The 22155-nt window shown below is 46.4% G+C and overlaps 1 protein-coding gene across 5 annotated transcripts in view; it reads right to left on the minus strand.

Annotated features, from left to right (window-relative positions):
• Positions 1-22155, minus strand: part of Srgap3 (SLIT-ROBO Rho GTPase activating protein 3) — a 222170-nt gene that overhangs the window by 23834 nt on the left and 176181 nt on the right. For 2 of the 5 annotated variants that reach the window (XM_029535698.1, XM_029535699.1), the window contains exons 11-15: positions 14777-14804; positions 12147-12233; positions 5613-5643; positions 4604-4664; positions 2227-2304 (exon numbers count right to left, since the gene is read on the minus strand). In XM_029535698.1, coding sequence (XP_029391558.1) covers positions 2227-2304; positions 4604-4664; positions 5613-5643; positions 12147-12233; positions 14777-14804 — 285 coding nt within the window. Of the gene's footprint in view, positions 1-2226; positions 2305-4603; positions 4665-5612; positions 5644-9574; positions 9678-12146; positions 12234-14776; positions 14805-22155 lie in introns of those variants that run through there. The other 3 variants (XM_021189294.2, XM_021189288.2, XM_029535700.1) reach the window with 3 other exon arrangements.

Raw genomic sequence — 22155 nt, forward strand, 5'->3', positions numbered from 1 at the left:
GCTGCTAAGCTAGTCTATTACTGAGAATTTTCCCAGGGGACGAGAAAGGAAGCAGAGAGTAATCTAACACCTTCCTAGAGGTGTTGAGGGAAGTTTGCACTAACAGCTGGAACACCTGTGTGTGTCTGCCAAGCAATGAACACACCCAAGTACCCAACCTGGATCTCTTCCCTCTGCCTTCAGAGGAAGCAGGCATGTGCTACTGGCAGTCTCTTCTAGTCCCAATGTGTTTCAGTGCCAATCAGAAAAGGGCTTCTCCCGTTCTGTACCAAGGCTTGCAGCTTACAGAGCATGAGCCAGAGTATAGTGCCCCCCCCACCTGCCTTCTGAGCTGGGCAAGTATCCAGCCTCAACAGCTGGATGAGGCAGCCCAGACACTCATGATCCCGAAGTTAACCTCTCAGATGCCCCCACCGAGAAGGTGAGAATGTTTCTCCCCTAAGGAAGAAAAAACACATTTAAAAATAATTGGCTTGATGAACACATTGACTTTCTATATACCCATTTATGTATGTGTACCTAATAGACATAGATATGCACAAATACACATAGCAATCACCATCGTCACCATCACAACTCACCATCACCATCATTAACATCATCTCATGCCTGTCTCCCTGAATGAAATCACCATGACATTCCCTACCAATAGTCCAGGCCTTTGGCCTTCTGCAAGACCAGCCTCTCTGGGCTCAGGAACAACAACTCAAAGTGGAAGAGCATGTAGACAACTGGCTTATCTAGAAAGGGGAACGAGAGCTGTGGTTCCAGGTACGCCTGATGGAAAGCTGAGTCCCACTGAATCCTGGTAGAGGACTGGACTCCTGTGCAGTGTGTCTTCCCAAAGAACAAGGCTGCCGGGAGAGGGAGAGTCATTTTGGACTGACGAGACAGGGAGATGGCCCAACTGAAAATATGGAAGAAGAAAATAGAAATCTGTTCGTTTGTTTCTGTTTCTGTTTTTCTCTTTCTTTTTCTGGGGCTGGGATGTGGGTCAGGAGGTTCCCCTGCTACACGAGGACCCAAGGCTTGACAAGAGCAGAGAAGACTTTTCCCTTACACCCAAGCAGGTGACCGGAAATGCTGGCCTCAGCTGAGATCTGGGGCAAGGGCGGGGTTGCCCATTGCCATAGGCTTACCAACAGAGAGAGACAGGGCAGGAAAAAGGTCAGGGGAGGTCCTGCCAGGACCCCGGTCCTCTTCAAGGACTGCATCAAGGGAGTCAAGGGCAGGACCCAGGCAGTTCTATGTGAAGGGATGGGTGGAGCCCCCGGGAGGAAACAGCAAAGGTTCTAGAACGACATTCCATTCATTTACAACAATGAAGGTCGAGGGTACCACAGCATCAAAGGGCATGAGGAGCAGATCCTGGCCTGTTCTGTAAGCGATGAGGAGAGGTCGGGGCAGTGAGGAAGGACACTGGTTTCTCGACCTTTGCACACGTTGTTCCCTTAGCCTGTATGCTTTCATTTCCTTTTGCCTCCCTGGGCCCTGTGCACCAAGCCTTAGCTTAGGTGCTTCCACCCTGGAAGCATTCCCTGCCTCTTCTTCTCCTCTTTCCTTCATCCATGCAGGCTAAGGGGCTCCCCTAATAACCAGTGAACTCCATTCTGGCTCACCCCTGTAAGCTCAGCAGTTGGGAAGCAGAGGCAGGGGTATTAGGAAGAGTTTAAGGCTAGCCAGGACACTATCTCTAAGTAGATAACAAAACATGAAATCTTAAACACAAAAATGGGTGGAGCCAGGAACTTTGGGACTTTAGAATTTTGTTGCCTTGGAGGTGAGATCAATTTATCTACTTAAAAGTACACCCGAGTTGCACACACAAGCTGAGGGTGACTTGGCAAGATGTCAGTTGTGTAGCTGCAGCTTGGCTGTGTGTGTCACATGGAGTCAAATGTGGAACTTCCAAATGCTCAAATGTCTGCGTGTGGGTGTAGGGATTAGGAACATTTAGCCGGTGATGAAAGATAAAGGGAGAAGAGTGGGAAAGTCTAAGATAAAAAGACCTTGAAGTTTGCTCATTTCTGTGGTATAAACACTCCCAGGATGGCTGATTTCCAGCTACCATCAGGATGTCGCGGAACGCAAAGTCAGTAAGAGAGTGAGCAGACATCTACAGATGGCTGCTGTGGACCCAGCGCCTCTGTGCACCACTGGTTTTGAGACCTATGTGAACTTTGGCTTCTCCTGCCCAAAAGCTTGAGATAGTCAGTCTGTACTCACCTCTCTCGAAGGAATTCTTGATGTCATTGACTTCAACCTGAGACCCTGGAACCCTGAAGATCCCCTGCTGCTGGAGTCCTAAGAAAGAAATAACGTTACAAGCCAACAGTAAGCGCAGATAACACGAGACATTGAGTTCATCCAGCTACTGGAAATGTTGGAGAGTCTCTTCCATGCTTCTCTCTTTCCCCTTCTATCTTTTAGAGCAGTTGTTCCTGGTGACAAGCTCCTAGCTGAAACCCAATGGGCCTTGACAATGACCTACAGCTAGCACAAATACACAGACAGAATCATGTGTCTGTGAATTTGCTCCTGGGCCTGAAGGAAAACGCTATCAATACTATTCCTTTCGACCCACATGGGTAACTTCTTTCCTTAAGAAAATGTAAACTTCCAGGCCTGGGATTGGGGAGTCAGGGAGTCAGAGAGTGGGAGGCATAGATAATGATAGAGTGCTTGATCTTTTGGACACTAGGCCCTGGGTTAGGTCTCCAGCATCAATAATAAATAAGTACAATAAACTGGTTAGCTGGGCAGAATTGCTCATACTATAATCCCAGCATTTGCAAGGCTAGAATTGAGGCAAGAGGATTTTGCAGAGTTCAAGGACATCCTGGGACTAAGATCCCTTCCCAAGAAAGAAAAAAGAAAGAGCTTGAACTCATTACTAAAGGGAAACCATATATATATATATATATATATATATATATATATATATATATATATATATATTTCTATGAGACAATAGCAAAGTGGGGTCTTTGGCACCTGGTAGCAATTGGGACCTAACAGAAACTTCTACAATTGCAGGAATCAGAGGGTCTGCCTCTCTCAAGCGAAAATTAGGGCAGACACTGGGCATCTTCCCCTGCCTCATAGTTCTTTTGGATAGAACAATTATTCATGCTTCAATTTATTGTTTACCCTGAAAAGCCAGGGTTTAGGGGACATTGGCATGAATACCTTACATGCTCAATAAATGCGGTTCAACTCTTTGGTTGTTGGGGTTTTAGTCTGCCTTTACCACGTCAGGCTAGCCACTAGATGGCCAGCAGCTGACATGAGCAACTTTTAGAACTTATTCATGTGTCATGCATACTGAAGGTATGCACCTGGATAGTTAAGGTATGACGCAATGTGCCCAGGCTGACCTTGACCTTACTGTGTAGCCCAGGCCAGCCAACAGCTCTTGGTGATCCTTCTGCCTCCATCTCCCTAATGCTGAGACAGGCACATATAACCATGAGTGTGGTTTTGTTGATTTCTACCAGCTGAGTCTTCTGCTGTTCTGGATTACTAACCTTCGCCCACAGGGAATGCTGCCCTTTCTCTCACACCTGCTCGCCCCCATCCTCTCCATCCCAGCTGCATGGCTGCCTTCCTCAGGGGTCTTTTCTCACTTTAGTCAAGCAGCCTGCCTCCAAATGTCACTATCTACCTCCCTTTGAATTCGTTTCATGGCAGTGTCACTATGAAAAATATTATTTTTACAGTCTACTATCCATGAGGTACCCATATTCAGTGACTCAACTAAAGGTGGCTTGGAAATATTCAGGAAAAGTGTTGCATCTGTATTAAACATGTATAGATTATTTTGTATTAGTCCCAAAACAATATGATGATTTATCTAGCATTTACATAGGGTCCAATGCTACCCTGCCTCTAGGTGGATGGATATTTATGGGAAGATTACATGAGTTACATGTAAAAGCCACAGCATCTTACACAAGGGTCCTCAGAGCCTGTGGATCTGGGGGTTGGCAGTGATCCTCTAGGCAACCTCTAGAGGTGCTAAAGGATGACTAAAAGTTCTTTTTCTGCTGTTGATTTCCTTGTTCTTCTGAGGATGGAAACCCTGCAGGGTTGCCATGGTGCTTGCCTTCATCACTGCTGAGTACCCCCAAAGCCAAAATGGAGGTGAGGAAGTTAAACACAAGTTGCCCTCCTGGTGACGCCATGGTTAACCATTTCTTGACACCATTCCCTTCATGGAGCTTCAGACTCTGAACCTGATTGACTCTGAGTGAGGACGAAGCTGGAATCGGACTTTTGTCCATGCCAGAGCTGTGCCCAGTGACCTGAAGCCCTGGGGATCTCACACAATCTTCCTTCCCTCACCCTGGACACACACACACACACACACACACACACACACACAAACACACACTGAGAGAGAGACACACACACAAAGACAGAGAGAGACTCCAAGGACAGTGTTTGGAGTAAGAGCCATTCCCTGGAGAATTTTCATTTCCCCAGAAGCAGAGCATGGACTTCCAAGAGTCTTCTGAGATGACTGAGAATATCATTTTCTTGCAGAACAGCCTGGTACCTGCTCCACAATGACCTGAACCCACTGACATGAGATGGCGCTTACCATATAAATTGATGAATCGAATACAGCTCTCGACTACAAGTGGTATAGCTTGTCCTGAATCCTGAAGAGGGGAAAAAAAAAACACATGTGAGTTTTGTCAGGCATGCCACCAAACCACTGGCAAAAGACATTGCAAACACGGTGATCAAGTCAAGCCAACAGGTTAGTACCACGTGATTAGTAGGAAAACAAGCAAGGAATTGCTAACTCTAGTCTCGAGGGATAGTTATCATATAGCCTTCAGTTAAGTGCGGAAGAAGGCATAGCTAGGATACATTCAAAGAAATGCTCTCTTCTTACCCAGCTGGCAAGGAACTGGGCTCAGCTTGACAGGCACACTGGGGGCAGGAGAGACGGAAGCCAGTGTGTGGAGGCACCTGGAGTCTGACCTTGAAGGATGACCTGCCTCCTCCCAACTCCACTTTGCCCAAATCAGCATCTTTTCCCAGGGCTTGGGGACCAAGAGGCAGGATCATTGCCTTTCCTTATTACGTGGTATCTAGTGTCAGAACTCAGGACACACTTTGGATGAAGCAGGGCTGGCTCTTACAAGCCCTGTGGGGCTCTAAGAAGGGAAGGTGAATCTTATGATGTCTCAACTTAAATATCCAGGTACATATTTTACTTATCAGTAAGCGTGGAGACATTTTAGAAGATGCCAAATCAAAAGAGATAATTGGATGCAATTTAGAGTTGTACCTAGGACACAAAAGGATATCCAATTCCACCTTTCTAGATTAGTCTATAGTCCCTAGTGGTTGGGCAAGGGTTAATTTTCTTTCGGGGGTTCTAAAACCCAGAAAGGGTGACCTTCTTGTTACTACAGATCACATCACGAGTAGCCTTCCTAGAAGGCTAGTAAGTTGGTGGGCTCTTGGCTCTGCCACACCCCCCACCTGCTGATGCTGCATCTGGGGAGAGGATGGGCCCATCAAACATCTAGGGTCCTGCTCTAGATGGCATTGGATCTACCAGTTGCATGGGGCTTGCGGGCCTATCTAGTAAATACCTGGTTCCTGGTTCGAGCATTTCTTCTTCCTCTGATACAACAACAACAACAAAGAGAAACAGGCAGCAAAGCAGAAGAAAAAGAGAAGATTATGCAGGAGCAAGATCAGTTAGAGTATGCAGATCCTTCAGAGTCCGTGAATGCCAAAAGGCAATGGCAGCCAGCAACGGTCCTGGGGCATTTGCCCGCCTGCCTGCCCAGGGGGAGGGCCCTCATCCTTTAGGCCTCCTAAGAGTTCTAGAGCAGTTCCCAGCCAGCCTTTCAATTGGCTGCCTAGCCTCTTTCTCAGATGCCGGTGATGGAAGGGCCTCTTTCATTCTTTGTCAATCTGTAGGGAATGTGTGTCTACCCCATTCCTGGATCTATGCCCAGTTTCTCAACGTAAGGGGCTCACCAGTGACAAGAGTCCCCTGACCACCTACAAGGTTACCCCATCTGCCCACAAAAGGGATCCTTCATGCCCATTATGAACTGGCTCCTAGCAGTCATCCCTGGAACCCTCATTGTTGGTTAGATATCCTGTTTCACAAACTCTCCTTAGATGGGATCCAGGAGGTCGCACCACATTCCAGACTCCAAACCCATCCAATACCTTGATAATCTTCTCTGACTGGAAGCATGGCTCTGTTTCCCCTCCCGACCACTTACTGTTGCCCTGGTACTGAGACCCTCTGGAAGCACAGAAGCTGGGGAGGGTGAAGGTGAGAGAAAGTCAGTTGGGACACCTTTGTGACCTTGACGGTAGACTAAAGCCTTTGTTCCCACATGGAGATAGCTTGCCTGATTTTTCTGGTCATGTGTGCAGTGGCTTGAAGTCTAGGTGGGAGGTAGATAGAGAGTCTCATCCAAGCTCAGTGAAAAGGACAAGCTAACTAAGAGACATGAACCTTCCTGGGGCACCATATGTCCAGTCGTGACATCTCAATAGTTGGGATCTGAGTTGCGACGATGTCAGCTAAACCCACATGTAGAACTCAGCACCAGCCTGGTCCAAAGGGAGTCTTGGGATGGTGTCCTAAAATTAATCTAATTAAGGACAGGCTTACACAGTGTCAGAAGATTCTAGAAACATACATGTATCAGCCCATTCCACACTTACCCTAAACTCACAGAGTAGATTTATTCTTATTTCATAGAAGTAAGGTGGGGACTCTCCACCAAACCCACAGGTAGACCTTCTGAACTTAACTGTGGACTTATAATAAATGAATGGAGTCTCCTTCAGTCTGAGAGGAGAGAAACACAATGTTTTTTGGTTTTTGGTTTTTGGTTTTTTGGTTTGGAGTCAGGAAGACTCCAGGAAGCCCATAAGTCCAACTCCAAAAAACTTCTCTATAATTAACTTGGAGCTTCTCTCGTCACAATCACAGCGACGCAGTGGGATTATTCAACCGCAAATCTTTTCCTAGGCCTGGATTGTCAAAGCTGAGGACCCAGTCTGTTGTGTGTTCAGACCAGGTGAGGAGCGGAATAAAAACTGAAATTCCACTCTTGGCAGCTGGTAGAGTGGCTACAGACGCTGCCTCTCTGGACTCTGGGAGCCTTCAGAGTAAACCTGTGCCACATGGGGATCTGGTGACTCTGCTCAAAGTAGAGCCATTGCTGAAGTTGTTAAACTTCACTAATTAGAGATAGCCTAAGAGCAGAGGGAGCATAGAGACATGCTATTGTGTTCCACAAACCCACCTTCTCTTCCCCAGCCAAATGACTTCCTCTAAGAACTCTGACACGCACGCCAGCAGAGATGAGTGGTTCCTCTTTAAACGTTTTTCTCAGAGCCAACTGACCAGGCTCACTATACCATACTTCCTCTTACTGCTTCGTACCTCCAGTGGTGTCACAAAGCTAAGATTCAAAGGGAGCGTCTGTATGTGTCTGGGGATGGTAGTAGGAGGGTGTTCATGGTGTGTGTGTGTGCATACTTGTGGAGGCCATGTCTTCTTCAGGCACCAGCCTCCTTGATTTTGAGCTCTCCGGTTAAGCTAAGCTGGCTGGCCAGGGAGTCACTGATTCCCTAGAGCCAGGATTCCAAGTGTGTGCCGCCATCCCTAGCTTTTTAACATAGGTTGTAGGGACTGAACTCACGTCCTTAGGCTTGCAGAACATGCTTTATAATGACCACATCATCTCCTCAGCTCCGTGGAGGTTTTAATTCTGGCGGAGCAGGCAATCCACTCTAAGAGGAAGTCTGACACCACCGATGAAGACGCAGAGGTGAGGGAGAAGGAGGTACAGGAGGGGACAGAGGGGTGGTGAAGAAGCAAAGCACTCTTTAGACACACCCCCACCTGCCATGTCCCACTGGGTGGCTCCCTGTGGGTCACACAGTCTCTGAGGGGGTTCTCATTTGAAGTACTCTGAGGTAGTTTGCACTATCCTTGGCCAGGGGAAAGCCCTCTTTCTCTAGCTCTTCTGTTCTGTTCTGAGGACTCAGTGTATAAGCAGAGTCTTTTTCTTTGGCCTAAGACAGTCCTGCCTACTCCACTCATCCCTGAGGTTGAGCCCCGCTCTGTCCTCTAGGTCTGGGCTACACCCTGCCGGAGGAGGGAGGGCAGAGGACAGAAAACCGGTGCATGGGGCAGCCCTGTAACTCCAAACTCACTAGTGATGCCCATGAGACTCTGCCCGTCCCCTGACTGGCACAGTCCTCTTTTCTGCAGAAACTGTTCTCATTGGCTGCTGGTGGGTGTAGTGACGATTTTGGAATTTTGGTTTCTTTCAAAGCCCAGAAATATTCTAAGAATGTGTCTTCATTTTAATCCCAGGTGTGGGGATATGGGGAGGCTTTGGACTGTCCACAGTGCTTGACGATGACTTGGCTCCCGTTCTGGCAGAGGCGTGTTTTTTTTTTTTTTTTTTTTTTTTTCCCTTTTCCCTTTTAGGGGCGTGTTTTTTTTTTTTTTTTTTTTTGCCAGCTGTGGATAGTTTCTGTGATCGTGTGACGTGTGGAATCTTCAGTGGGTAAATACATGCTAGAGCCCCTGCAGGCAGGGCTGCTGGTAGTGGTTGTTCAAGGGGACTGGTTGTGATTTGTTAGTAGTTATGGTCAAAGAAGAAACAAAAGGAAAGAAATTAGATCCATGGACTTTCTTAATGTCTCTCACCTTTTTCTATCCTTATTTCTCTCCTATCTAGTGTTAGGGAGATAAAGGGTAGAAAAAGAAGAACCCACACAGTAGCAAAGACCAGCTAACGGGTAAGCTTTCAGAAATCTGTCTGAGACCTCCCCTCCTCTTTCCCCCAAGGACACATCTCAACACCATCTCTGCCTCGAGCAATTTGATCCTAGATGGCTTGATATCGATTGAGAACAGGAAAAGTCAACTCGGTTAGCTGAGACATTTTTAACTTCCCTAAGCTCCGGATCAAGGGTTAACCTGGCATTGACAAGGGCTACCTCAACTCTATTCCCATCTTTCAAACCAACCACTAAGAAGCCAAATCAAGTGGAATGACCTTTTCTTATGAAAAATTGCATGGCTTCCTGTGCTGGTAGCTACTTGGCTAACAAACTGTAGTTGCCTTGTCTGGAAACCCACAGGGGCTAGCTTTGTGCTGTTTTTTTTTTTTTTTTTAATTAGTCCTAGTTCAGGAAGAGGTGGGTGGAGCTGAATAGTGGAGTTTCTTCCATTGCCCTTCAGGTGTCAGGACTGCAGCTCCTGGAGCAATGAGGCCAGCTGGCTGGGATCTCTGAGCTGAGACTCCATCTCTTTTGTGCATGACTCATCAGACCCCTCCTCATTTGGCTGAGAGAGAGGACTGCCCACTTAGGGTCCGCTAGTCAGAAGCAGAATGCTCTGCTGAAACTAAAGCCTCACAGAAGCTAAGAATGAGCTGCGATGAGACTCTGCATGGGGCCCGGCAAAGGGGTTGGCAGGACTGTTAGCTGGAAGGGACAGGGGAAAGAGAGGCTGCCATTACTTTGGACTCATTCGCGGACTCCACGGCTCCCCAGCAAGTACCTTAATGAACGCTTCCATACTGCCGTTAAAGAGTTTATGGCTATACACTGAAAGAGGCCTAGGTCTCCTCATTTTCTGTGGTTTAGGGGGAAGACAGGGGGGCCTAGGGGAAAACGGAACAAAAGAAATCAAGAAGGCAACCAACATAAACATACCGCTGGGAGAGACGCTTTTCAAACCCACAACTGGAAGAGAACACAAAATGCAGAGGGAGCCCCTGACCCCCAAACGCATTTGTTCCCCATGTTCCATCTGAAGGCCTCTGGATGGTTTAGGTCTTAGTTTACCTACAATGCCAAGCAGGAGCAACTCTCACAAAACACAAATGCATTCTACTTGAAGGGGTACGGGGTGTATCCAAGAAGCCCCTGCAATGCCAACCAGAGGCTGGCATCCTGCAGACCAGATGGAGGAGAGGAGGGGAGAAAGGTGTCATCTATAGCCCAAGAAAGCAAGAGACTTTCAAGCATTATCGAGAGGGTTAATTTTTCATAATTTTGGCTTAAATCTATCACCAAGGCCCAACTCCCAGTGTGCGGAGGGCACTCTCTTCCTGATGCCTCTTGGTATTTCAAAGGCATATGACTCATCTTTGTTGCATGGATCTGAGAGCCAGACAGATAGATGTCAGGATGCAAGCTGCACCTTCTTTAGGATCTGTAGGTGGCCTGGGATGTTATCCCACTCACAGGTCAAGTGCATTTTGGATCAGAGCACTGTCAAGCCCATTACCACACTTAACCCAGTGTCTTCCTATTACACATGGCTCTATTCTACAGAAACTAAGGCTCGGAGGAAAAAGAACAGCGAGTCAGACCCACCTCTACCCGCTTCCCCTCCAAGGAAGTTTGTTTGTTTGTTTGTTAACTTGCTTGTCTTTTACATTTCGAGTCATGGGCATCGGGCCATTTCTAGCTGCAGACGTGTCTGCCCCATCAGTCCATGGCAGGAGCCAGGTTGAAAGTGTCTTGCTTTGCTTTTGGATCTCCATTCCCTGGGTTCTGCTGTCAGCCACAGGGAGGGGAATCCTGATACCACAGTCCACCAGGAGCAATGAAATGGCCACAGACACCAGACCTGTGTCCACAATTGCTCGCCATGCATGGGCCTGGACTGGCTTATTTGCTCATTTCCTTACGAAAACTGGCCAGACTCAACACTGGGGACCTTCAGGGAAAGGGATTTTAGAAAGTTTGGAGGAAGCACCCTTCCCAAACGAGGCAGCTTACTTTCAAATGGTTTGGCTCAAGCTCTGGGAACAATGAGTGTATATTCAGCCAGGCAGATAACAGGCATAGATGAGAAGAAGCAAAGACTTGCCACTTCTCCAAGCCTTGATTGACTTCTGTGTATTGGCAAGAGTCTTCTGTTTGTTTCTGAGACAGGATCTCATATAGTCTAGGGTGGCCTCAAGCTTGCTATGTGGCCGAGTATGACGTCATACTCCTGGTCCTCCTGCCTCCATCCTCTCAGTGCTGGGATTACAGGCATGCACCTTTGCACTGGGTTTAATGTGGTGTTAGCAACTGAACTCATGGCCTCATGCATGCTAAGCAAGCATTCTACCAGCTAAGGTCTATCCTCAGGCCACACAGGCAAGAGTCATATGGACTGTGGAACCAACCAACAGGAAGGAGGCTTGCTCTGCCGCTCTCCCTTGGGCTTCCCGTGCCCATGTCCTTCAGCAGTCCAGCCATACAGGACATTCTAGCCAAGTCCTCCGGAATGTTTCTAAGTGTTGAGCAAAGGCTGCTAGCTCCAGGACATGCATGGGCAAACGGGCAAAGACACGGTTGAGTCCAAACAGCATGCCATCCAGTCAAGGGCACCAAAAGAACAGCACAACCCAAACTCTAAAGAGAAACAGCAGGCAGGATTATCTCCAGCCCTTCTCGGATCAATGTGAATTTGGTTAGCTAAGTCCATGTCATTTCCTTTTTGTAAAAAATACTACATCTTTTTTGAGAATGTGTGAAAACAGGGAGGGGGAATCTCATATAGTGGCTCTCTGCTTTTGAATTTTCAAATGTAAAAGCCAAGAGAAAAAAAAAATATGACACAAAGCCACGGGATCCAAATTTAGGGATGAAGAATAAGGAGGATGGCAACGCCACCATTTGTGTTTTCCTAGTACTGTGGGCTCTGGAGACACTTCTCCCACATTGCATGATTAACCTCCTCACAAGTCTGGGAGGCCAAGGAGCCCACAGGATATTAAGAAATTTGCCAGTGGCTGCACAGATGGGATCTGTCAAGAGCCAGGGGTGGAATACAGTTCTTCCTACTGGAAGCTCCATCACAGGTATGAAGTAGAGTGAGGGATCTTGCTAACTGTCTATCCCTCTCTCGTGGCTGGCAAGAATGGGGATCTTGGCACAAGCTCTGAAAAGGCAGAGTCGAAAGCTCTAGGAGCAGGATATGCTTCCCCAGTTTTTTCCTGCCAAGTCCAGAGTATAAAAGAAAATGGAGGCCTCTTTCCCCACCCCGTGGAGCACTGGGGAGTGGCTGGAATCTCTGACAAGGAAACGTAGCTATCCCAACTTTGAATGACACCAAATCTGTATCAACTTACTGGAATGCTGGGTGGGGCACAAAGTGGGGAGCAGGGGGGCAGCTCAGCCAAGGAAAGTGGGGCAGCCTAAGCCTTCCATCTCTTCTGCTGCTCAGTTGCAGAGCAAAAACAAAACAAAACGAAACAAAACAAAACAAAAAAAAAAAAAAAAGAAGGAAAGAGAGAGAGAAGGGAAAACAGGAGCAAGCCACAGAGAGGAGAGAAGGATACCAGAGACAATGGCAATGGCCCCTCTCTGCCTTTCAGCTGGGATGAAAATTAGCATATGCTGACAACACAGGCGTGGCCTCAGAGTTAGTCTACGACAAAAAGTGAGAGTTTAAGAATTTCCCCAAACAACCCAACAGATGTGGGTGTCAGTATCCAAAATGGTGGCAACACTGATGTTCAAGGGCTTGTGGATTCCTGGAAGCTGACTGAAGTTGGATATAAACTGAACTGCATCTGATTGGTCATGACATCACCCTTTTCATAAGGACTAGGGCCTCTTGTCAACCTGCTTAAGGAGGCTGACCTCTCTTCAAATCATAATGATTAAAAACTGGTGTTTGCATCTCACTTTGCCGGTTTTTTTTTAGCAATTCTTCAAAGTCCATTAGCACATCTGGTCTGCCTATAGGAACTGCTGAATAGCTTTGAGAACAGCGGGGCTATGGTGACTTGAGGCCGTTCACAAATCTGGCTTTAAGTGTGAGAAAGGGGCCAACTAGACAAGGGTAAGAGCCATTTGGCTGAGGGAACCTGCTCTGACCATGGTCTCAGATGCCTCTGACTGTGAGAATCTACAGTTGACACAGCCAAGGTGCAGAGACAGATCATGCGGTGCCTCTGGGACTCATTTTAAAACCACCTTCAGGTTGACAGTGAGGTCCACAAGTTCAATAAGGAGCCAGAAAATATCTGGCTAGGTCTGAAATTTGGGACAGGATGCCTAAGTGGGAGGTCTAGTCATCTAAACTTCAATTTCCCAAGCCCTAGGCTGAAGCAAGTGTGGAAGACTTTCAAATGGTTTAAAAATTATGTATATATAGGTTTTTTTTTGAGACAGGGTTTTTCTGTTTAGCTCTGACTTTCCTAGAACTCTCTTTGTAGATTAAACTGGCCTCGAATTCAGATATCTGTCTACCTCTACCTCCCAAGTGCTGGAATTAAAGGCATGCACTACCACCAGGTTTATATTATTAAAACAAAATCTGTCTGTCTGTCTGTCTATCTATCTATCTATCTATCTATCTATCTATCTATCTATCTATCTATCTATCAATTTCCTGGGCTTTCTTGGGGCTGGGGGAGCCTAAGACCTGGCCAAGGGATACATTATGGCTCTTCTCCACCCGACCCCATAGTCTGCTGGAGCAATGTCCTGCCTGCATCTTACAGATTAGGAGGCAGGAGGCCACGGCCCAATTCATCCCACTTTGGTATAAAGTTCTCTGAATATTATAATAATACTCTCTTACCAGAAAAATAAAAGAGTTACAAATTTGGCTTCTTCAAATGTGACCTGAACAACTGCTGTTCCACACGTGGGAGGGTCTTTGCCTGTGAATCGTCTCATTGTTTCCAAACTGCCTGGGCCCAGAAGAACATCTGGATTCCTGGAAAGCTCTAATTCTCCAGGTTCAACATACTTAAAACCCCACAGCTTCCCAAGCCTTTGCCACGCCCACTTGCTTCCCCGGGAGCAGGGAAGAGTTCAAGGGTCGTCTTTGCTATTGCCAAGTAGGACAGCTTTTCAGGATTCTGAGCCACTGGAAAGGACTGGTTTGGAAGTAAAGAGTGTCACTGGGTCACTGAGCTCCCTACCTCATCTCAAAATGAGGCTTAAAAAAAAAAAAAAAAGTAGCTACCAACTGCCATACACAATAGAGGGCAGATCTCTGGGTCAACTACTGCTAGATTCCTGTTGAAAATCCAGACGCCAGGGCAGCGCTGGCTGCTTAGGCATCTAACGCCTGTGAAAGGCTGAAGACCGCTGAGTGGAAGTGGTCACTGGCTCTGGTGTGCTCAGGGGAAGCACAAAGGGAGATGCGGAAGGAGCCAGGGTTCCCTATCTTACTGGCCTAGTCAGTGCATCCAAGTTCCCACTAAACTTCAAGCCAAAGTATGATGGGCAGTGCAGGGGTTAGCGTGGGAGGTAACCCGGGCACGCGTCCGAGTGTAAGCAGCATGCGCGTGGTCATCTGGGCCCAGCATCAGCCAACCCCAAAGCCTTAGCAACTGAGGACCCAGCCTGGACCTGGAGCACCTATCCAGCCGTGTGGGCAGTGGCCATGTAACATCCAAAAGAAGGAAACAGCCGCTCTACAGCCTAAAGCCTCTGCTAGCACCTTTAGCCACCCTGGAATCACCTCTCCTCCACTGCCCCTCAGCAGCTATGAAAGTTCCCTGTGGCCAGCCTGCAGGAGCGTGCGTGGTTTTGCCAGTCTAAAGCCAGAACAAGCAATGCAGCCTCACGAGCCACTGTCCCCTCTCCCATCACCCCAGTGGCCCCAAAGGAGAGGACTATCCAGTGACCCTGGCTCCCAGCAGGCTGTCTTCACCCTACCCCTCCACCCTCCCACCCTCCCACCTCATCTCCTCAGTCTTTAGGCAGCCATTACAAAGGACACAGATTCCCCAGCTCTCACCTGGTCGTGCCGCACTCTGCTCTCTCCCCTGGAGAAAGAAAACAAAAATGTATGTTGATATTCCGTTGGCTTTGGTCGTTGTTTCAAGCCGAGAACTTTCCTTCCCTTATAACAACAACAGACAGATCCCGTGTATGCATCTACAGTCATTCTTTAATCCTGTCCCCCTGCCCTAGGCAACTGCTACTCTTTCTGTCTCTGCAGGTTTGATAGGCATTTCCTAGAAAGAGAATCACTCTTCCTTGTGGTTTCTCTCCTGAACCTGCCTTCTTTAGCTTACCGTAATTTGTCTGAGGTTTATCCGTACAGCATGATTTGGGAGGTCATTTATTTTTATGGCTGAGTAATATTCCGCTGTGTGACCAGACCATAGTTTGCTTGCCTACTTGCCAATAACAACCTGTTGTGTATCAGTTTCCTCCCAGTTTGAAACATTCTACCCCAAGCTTCAGGAAGACCCTGAAACTAAACAGATTCACTAGGGCCCTCCTAGCCAGGGTAAACAAAAGCTGAGTCCCGCTTAGACTGGAAACCAAGCTGCAAGGAAGACTTGACTGAGAACAGACCAGCCTGGAACAGGCAGAAACCGGCAGAACTGCCTGGAAGAGGTTTAGACAACTCAATCACTTGGAAAAGACACTCCAACCCATTGAGCTGCCTGCAGGCTGTGCAGTACACTCCAGGTTCCCAGCTTTGTGAGCTGTCACTGGAGCTGGCCCTGGACTTGGTGATACAGTTGTCTTTGAGGCATTTCTGCCCCTGTAAGTAACCCTTCACCCATATTCCTGTAAGAAACCCCAATAAAATTCATTATTTCTCCAAGTTGGACTTTGGTCCTATCTGTACTTTATTCTGCCGTGGTTTGCCTATATGGGATGAGTCACACAATACTGCCCTCCAAGGATCTTCTTCTTCTTCTTCTTCTTCTTCTTCTTCTTCTTCTTCTTCTTCTTCTTCTTCTTCTTCTTCTTCTTCTTCTTCTTCTTTTCTTCTTCTTTTTTGCTTTTTTTAAAACAATTTTATTTTATGTATATGAGTACATTGTAACTGTCTTCAGACACACCAGAAGAGGGCATCAGATCCCATTACAGATGGTTGTGAGCCACCATGTGGTTGCTGGGAATTGAACTCAGGATCTCTGGAAGAGCAGTGGGTGCTCTTAACCACTGAGCCATCTCTCCAGCCCCAAGGATCTCATTCTTTGTTCCCCAAAATGCTCTTCCCCTGTCCTCAAACTATTCCTGCCCAAGTCTTCAACATTTCTGTAAGTGGACCATCACCTAGCCACTTCAGTTGGAAGTCAGAGAAAGGCTCTTCAAAGCTCTCTTTCCTTCTTAACCTCAATGGCCCATTTCGCTCTATTTCAACACCACCATCTTGGGCCAGGTTCCTGCCATCTCTTGCTCTTTAAGTGCACCTTATACAATATATTCCCAATTCAGCAGTGAAAGAAATAGTTTTAGCCAGATCAAGTTTCATCTTCCCCTTGCTTTATAGGATCCCCTGTCACACATGGAATGGAATACAAGCCTCATTCTCTGTGTTCATTAGCTATTCAAGGTTCCAGGGGACTCTGAGAACTGTTACATGTACAAAGACTCCTTCATCCTCTGGACACGATGCTTCTGTCATAGATTTTTCTTCTAGGGCCCCATGGCGGTCTTTGTTTGCTGGGCTTGTCTTGCCCATGACACTTGCAGAGCTGTCTCTTGCTAGCCCTTTGCATCCCACCTTAAAAGGATGATGCAGAGTTTCCTCCACCTGAAGTAGACAGGGTCTCCTTAGAGCTCCTCCGTTTCCCTTCTGTCTATATTCGCTTATCACAGGCACTGTCTTTGACTGTAATTTCACCTGTTTACTGCCACCTATTATCATTATTGTCACATCTGTTCACCTAGAGAGGTGGTAAAGAACAGGGTCTCAAGTAGCCCGGGCTAGCAGCAACCTCACTATATAGCTGCAACTGGCCTGGGACTCCTGATTCTCCTATGCTCAGTTTCCAGGGGCTGGGATTACAGGTGTGTACCACCATGTTGGTTCTCCCCAAAGACTGGGAGATGTCTGAGCTGGGAAAAGTGCTTGTTGCAAAAATTAAAAAAAAAAAAATATGGATCTGAGACCAGATTCATAGCACCCACTTAAAAGCTGGGTGTGGCAGCATGTATCTGGAACCCTGGTACTGGGGATGAATCCTGGGATTCATGAGCCAGCCTAATAAACAGCAAGGTCCAGGTTCAATGAGAGATTCTGTCTCAAAATGGAAGGTAGAGAGCAAGTCAAATAAACACCCTCTGCTGATCTCTGCCCTGTTTCCCAATCCTTCAAGAAGAATGAAACCCCCCCACCTGAACTCCTTTATGTCAGTGCCGCCTACAGTGCTACAGGCCTCGAGATCGAGAAGCCAAGCGGCAAAACAGCAATGCAAAACAGGCAGTTGCTTGATGGATTAAATTTTATCCAGTTTAACCCGACTTACAAAATATTGTCATCTCAATATGTAGCTGTATATCAACATCAAGCAAGATATTTTATAATCTCTTCCCCAGGAGCCAATGCTTCAGGTTCTGGTTGTTCATTCTGTTTGTCTTAATGATCATGATCACGTGTCAATCCATATTTCAAGTGTTTGGCAGCCAGTGTGGCCCACGGCCTTCACCTTGGAGATATAGCTCTAGACTAGAATCTGACTCATGTTCATAGGAGGGTTCATTTGTTGTTTGTGTTGCTTGTTTTATTGTCGTTGTTGTTGTTATTGTTGGGGAAGTGTCTCACATAGCTCAGAATCACCTCAAACTCATTATGCAAAGGAGGGTGACTTTGAACTTCGGATCCCGCTGCCTCCACCTGCCATTGGCTAGATTTTCATGCCACTCTGGGGCTAGAACCCAGGGCTTTATGTATGGTAGGCAAGTACTCTACCAGCTAAGCTAAATCCCCAGATCCTAAGGTTTTGTTTCCTTGTTTGTTTTTAAGAAAGAACGGAAACATTTTCCCCTAAGGAATTCAAGGCAGTGTGGGGCAAGGAAGAAAGAAATGAAGGGGGAAGATGGTAACCTGAGATCTGCGAATAGAACATGGAGCATACAGACATATATTGTTCCTCAGCCCTTGACCAAAGGCCTGGCAGATGACAGGGTGAACTGCAGGAGTTTGAACTGAAGCCAAAGATCCAGTGAGGGCAGGGGAGAAGTCAGGTAGAGCAGGCAAATGTATTCTGTGTAATCTGCTTGTGTGTCTGGGGTCTGCTGCATAGTCTCATGAAACTCCAGTTAAATCATCGTGCAGAGACTTGGGAGAACTCACAGCATCCCGTGCAAAGGCTTCATGATGGCCTGGGATTGTTCTGGGTAAGGAAGGCCAGCCATAACATACACTTTTCCTCAGGGTTGCATCCAACTGCTACCCTTAGCACAGAGTCGTCTGTAAGGCAATTTCTGCTCCTTCTTTTGGTTTCCAAATGACCCACTCTTCCATGGGCTTGCTATGGGCTCCTTACACTGTCACACACTATTTCCTCTGTCCTGACCCCTCTTGCCCATCTTTCCACACGGCGGGAACCGGCTCAGGCACAAGGTGGATTGTGAATATGAACTTCTAAGGCCAGAGTGAAGCTGAAATACATGTCTAGCAGTGATCTCATGAGGTCATGATGGTATAGCACATTCCCTCACTGGTGGTCACGCTGGTGTAAACACATCTACTACACTGTCCTTATAGAATTAGAGCACACTGAACTTCGTACATGTAACACTCGGTATTGATAAGTGATATCTACTGTTTATGCTACTTTAGAAAACATCTTTTCTTCTCCTAAAAACATGGGTTTGCTGTAACACAGCATGGTGTGTTATACCAGCAGCACCCTCAGCTTGTGCTTCAGTCTTTTTTGATTATGTCATTTTCTCTTGTGTTTGTGTTAATCTCTTAATGTGATCTCACACATGCATCATATGCCCTGTGGGAATAGTCAGCCTTGGGTTTGTGTCAGAACTGCTTGTGATATTAATATGGTGATAGAATTGCCTAACCTATTTCTCAGAGGATGTTCTCATCATTACATAATGCTTGTATGCAGCTGGTTGACTGAGGTAGTTACCCTGTGAGGATGGTACCCCATCTGTCCGTGAGTCATGGCATAGCACTGCCAGTCTGTGCTTTTGGATATATGAGAGGCAGCTGTGTGAAGCAAGAAGGTAGAAACCAAAGGTTTAGGTCATGGCCTTGAATGTTGACACACAGTCAAGGTGGACCCTCCTCTGGGACCCTTCAGCTTTCTGTCTGCATCCTTGTTCTCTAGAAACCCATTAGCAACCTATTTAGAGATATGAATTGTCACTTCCAGCAAATATCAGCCAAGTTTCTTTTTAAAGCATTGTCTTTACAATCAGAGACCATTGGGGTTTTAGAAACATATTATAAAATATAACTGGTACCTGAGTCCAGGGGACGGTTTAGTTTTATGATAGGCTGTTAGGCTTGGGTCTGAATAAGCTATGTTCCATCTCTGTTTCAGACAATAAACTTCTAGCACTTAAGACCTTCAGCAAAGTAGAAATGTGCTAGCATCCCAGGTAGAAACCCAGGTAGGAACTTACAGAAGACCCATGCCCAGAGTGACAGGGAGGTCACAGGTAAAAGATTCAGAGACAACGACAAACCAAATTCTCTGGGCAATAAAATGACACTACCACACAGACAGTGTGGACTGTGAGTGTGTGCTCCCAAGAACAGCAATGCCAGTCTGATGAGCACTTTGCAGACTTTTCGAAGTTCAAGAGTTGGCCAGGCATGGTGGCACTCACCTTGAATCCCAGAACTTGGGAGGGAGAGGCAGGGCGATCTCTGTGAGTTCAAGGCCAGCCTGGTCTACAGATTGAGTTCCAGGACAGTCAAGGCTACACAGAGAAACCCTGTCTTGGGGGAAAATTCTTTGCTTGTAAATGAAAGTGACCTGGAAGGATTTGTGCTTCTTCTAAGTGGCGGTTCCTTGAGTCACACTATTAGAGGGGTGCTTTGGAGAAATGGAGGCATGTGACATCATAAAACCAAACAAACAAACACCCCTGAAACAATAAACGCACCGTGAATCCTTTTGAATATTTCTAAGGACCATATTTCTCATTTTTTAAAGATTTATTTGTTCATTTCATATATATAAGTACACTATAGCTGTCTTCAGACATACCAGAAGAGGGCATCAGATCCCATTACAGATGGTTGTGAGCCACCATGTGGTTGCTGGGAATTGGACTCAGGACCTCTGGAAGAGCAGTCAGTGCTCGTAACCTCTGAGACATCTTTCCAGCCCCCCTCTCTCTTTTTTTTAAATGTTTTCATTTCATCTCTGGCAACATGAAATAGCTCTGCCTGCACTTAAATATCAATCTTCAGAGTAAACAGCCAAGCTGCTCAGGTGGAGCCGAGGTGACTTGGAGATTCCATTTTAGAAGAATGGGCCTGGCATGGTGGTGCACACCTTTAATGCCAGCACTGGGGAGGCAGAGGCAAGTGGACCTCTGTGAGTTTATGTCCAGCCTGGTCTACAGAGCAAGCTCCAGGCCAGGCGAAGCTTCATAGCGAGATCCTGTCTCAAAATTTTTTTTTATAAGAGTGGATTTGATAAGGCCCTAAGCTCTATCTGCCCTGCTCAGCTCAAATTCTGATTGCCTTCCTCAATGCCCTAAGAATCCACAACATGCCTTTATTAGATCATAGATATGCAAAATGAACAGCATCTTGGTGTAAACTTAGTCAGTTTGTCTTTTTCTTTTTCATTTATTCGGTGCTTTATTAACTTTATAATAGCAGATCAAAGACAGACATGGTGACGGCACAGGCTTGGAGAGCTCTGGGGAGCCAGAAGCAGAAGGATTACAAATTCATGGATAGCCTTGAATTCAAGGTTATAGATTAAGTTTGAGGCCAGTCTGGGATACATAAGATCCTGTCTCAAAAAATTTTATCAATAGCACTAATTGTGACATACCATACTAATATAAGATTTAATAAAGGGGAATTGAGGATTGACCCTATGAGAATGATACTATTTTTTTCATTTTTTATGTAAATTAAAACACATTCTAAATAAAATGTTCATTTAGACAAAGAAAACTTTCCTAGAACTGACCAGTTGACTAAGATCTGTCCCTAATGTCAAAGGAAGCACATTGGGCTTTTCTGTAGGTGACTTGCTAAAAAAAAATCACATGATGGGGCTTCTAGGTGGCTCTTAGCTCCTCCTCCATTCTGAAGCATCATTTTCTCAGAGCTATTCTTGCCAACCAGCTCAAAACTCAGAAAGGAGACTTCAGAGGTCACATTCATTGGTAACATGCAAAAAAAAATTATTCTAAATACTGCCATTTCGTTTTTAGACTCATTTAATCATAGGGAGAAAGTAAAGTCAAGGTCCCAGGTCCAGGGGAGCTGGGGACTTCCCAATAGTGGAACAGCTTCTATTATAAGGGAACAGTTGTCTGAGTCCAGACATGTCAGGGACAACTCCTAAGGGGACAGCTGTCTGAGTCCAGCCATCTCAAGGACAACTTCTCCATCTTGCTGCCAGGGTCAAACTAAGTTTATGTTCCCAGGCCTAGGAACCAACTCCTATCCTGATTGATGGACACTCCCTTGCTCAACACCTTATGTCAAAATATGATTAGATGATACTACATCCCACTCTACTACTCCTTGCTTCATGGTGTCATACTTTAAATATGCTGTCCAATGTTTCTTTAGGGTTGTAGTTCAGCTCCTGAGTCTGTTCTGTTGCCCTGATCAATCACTAGCGGCTGGATTACAATAAATTTTTGTCATCTGCATTGACCCGGTGCTTGAGTTGTGTTAGATTTAAGTGGACCCCATGACAATCTCTGTGTGAGATATAGTTGATATAAAACTGGAAGACCAAATGGACTAGGAGCCATGCCAGACAAACATTATGATCACATCAAGGCCATGCAGACAAGGACAGCAATGGGTTAGCACTCAGAGGGAAGCAGGGGACAGGAACCTTTCTATCCCACAGACCAAAGATCCAACCAGGACCTTGGGATTTTTAAAAAGTACTTGGGTTTCTAAGCCTAGGAAATCTTAATTTCAAAACACTAGTAGTCACCAAGTCACATTGACTTGACCTTCTCAACACTGGTCAATCCTTAGAGGTCAGGATGGGCAGAACTTAACAGATGAAGGGAAAGCTCACTGCAGCTACCTCCTCCACACTTGAAATGCTAGCACTTTGCAAGGCTGAGGCAGGAGGATTATAAAGTTAAAATCATGCTGGTCTATATAGTCAGAACCTAGAAAAACAAAGACTGGGGTGAGAGTGGTGTGTGTGTGTGTGTGTGTGTGTGTGTGTGTGTGTGTGTGTGTGTGTG

Source organism: Mus pahari, chromosome 2 (assembly GCF_900095145.1).
Source record: "Mus pahari chromosome 2, PAHARI_EIJ_v1.1, whole genome shotgun sequence".
NCBI classification, from domain to species: Eukaryota; Metazoa; Chordata; class Mammalia; order Rodentia; family Muridae; genus Mus; species Mus pahari.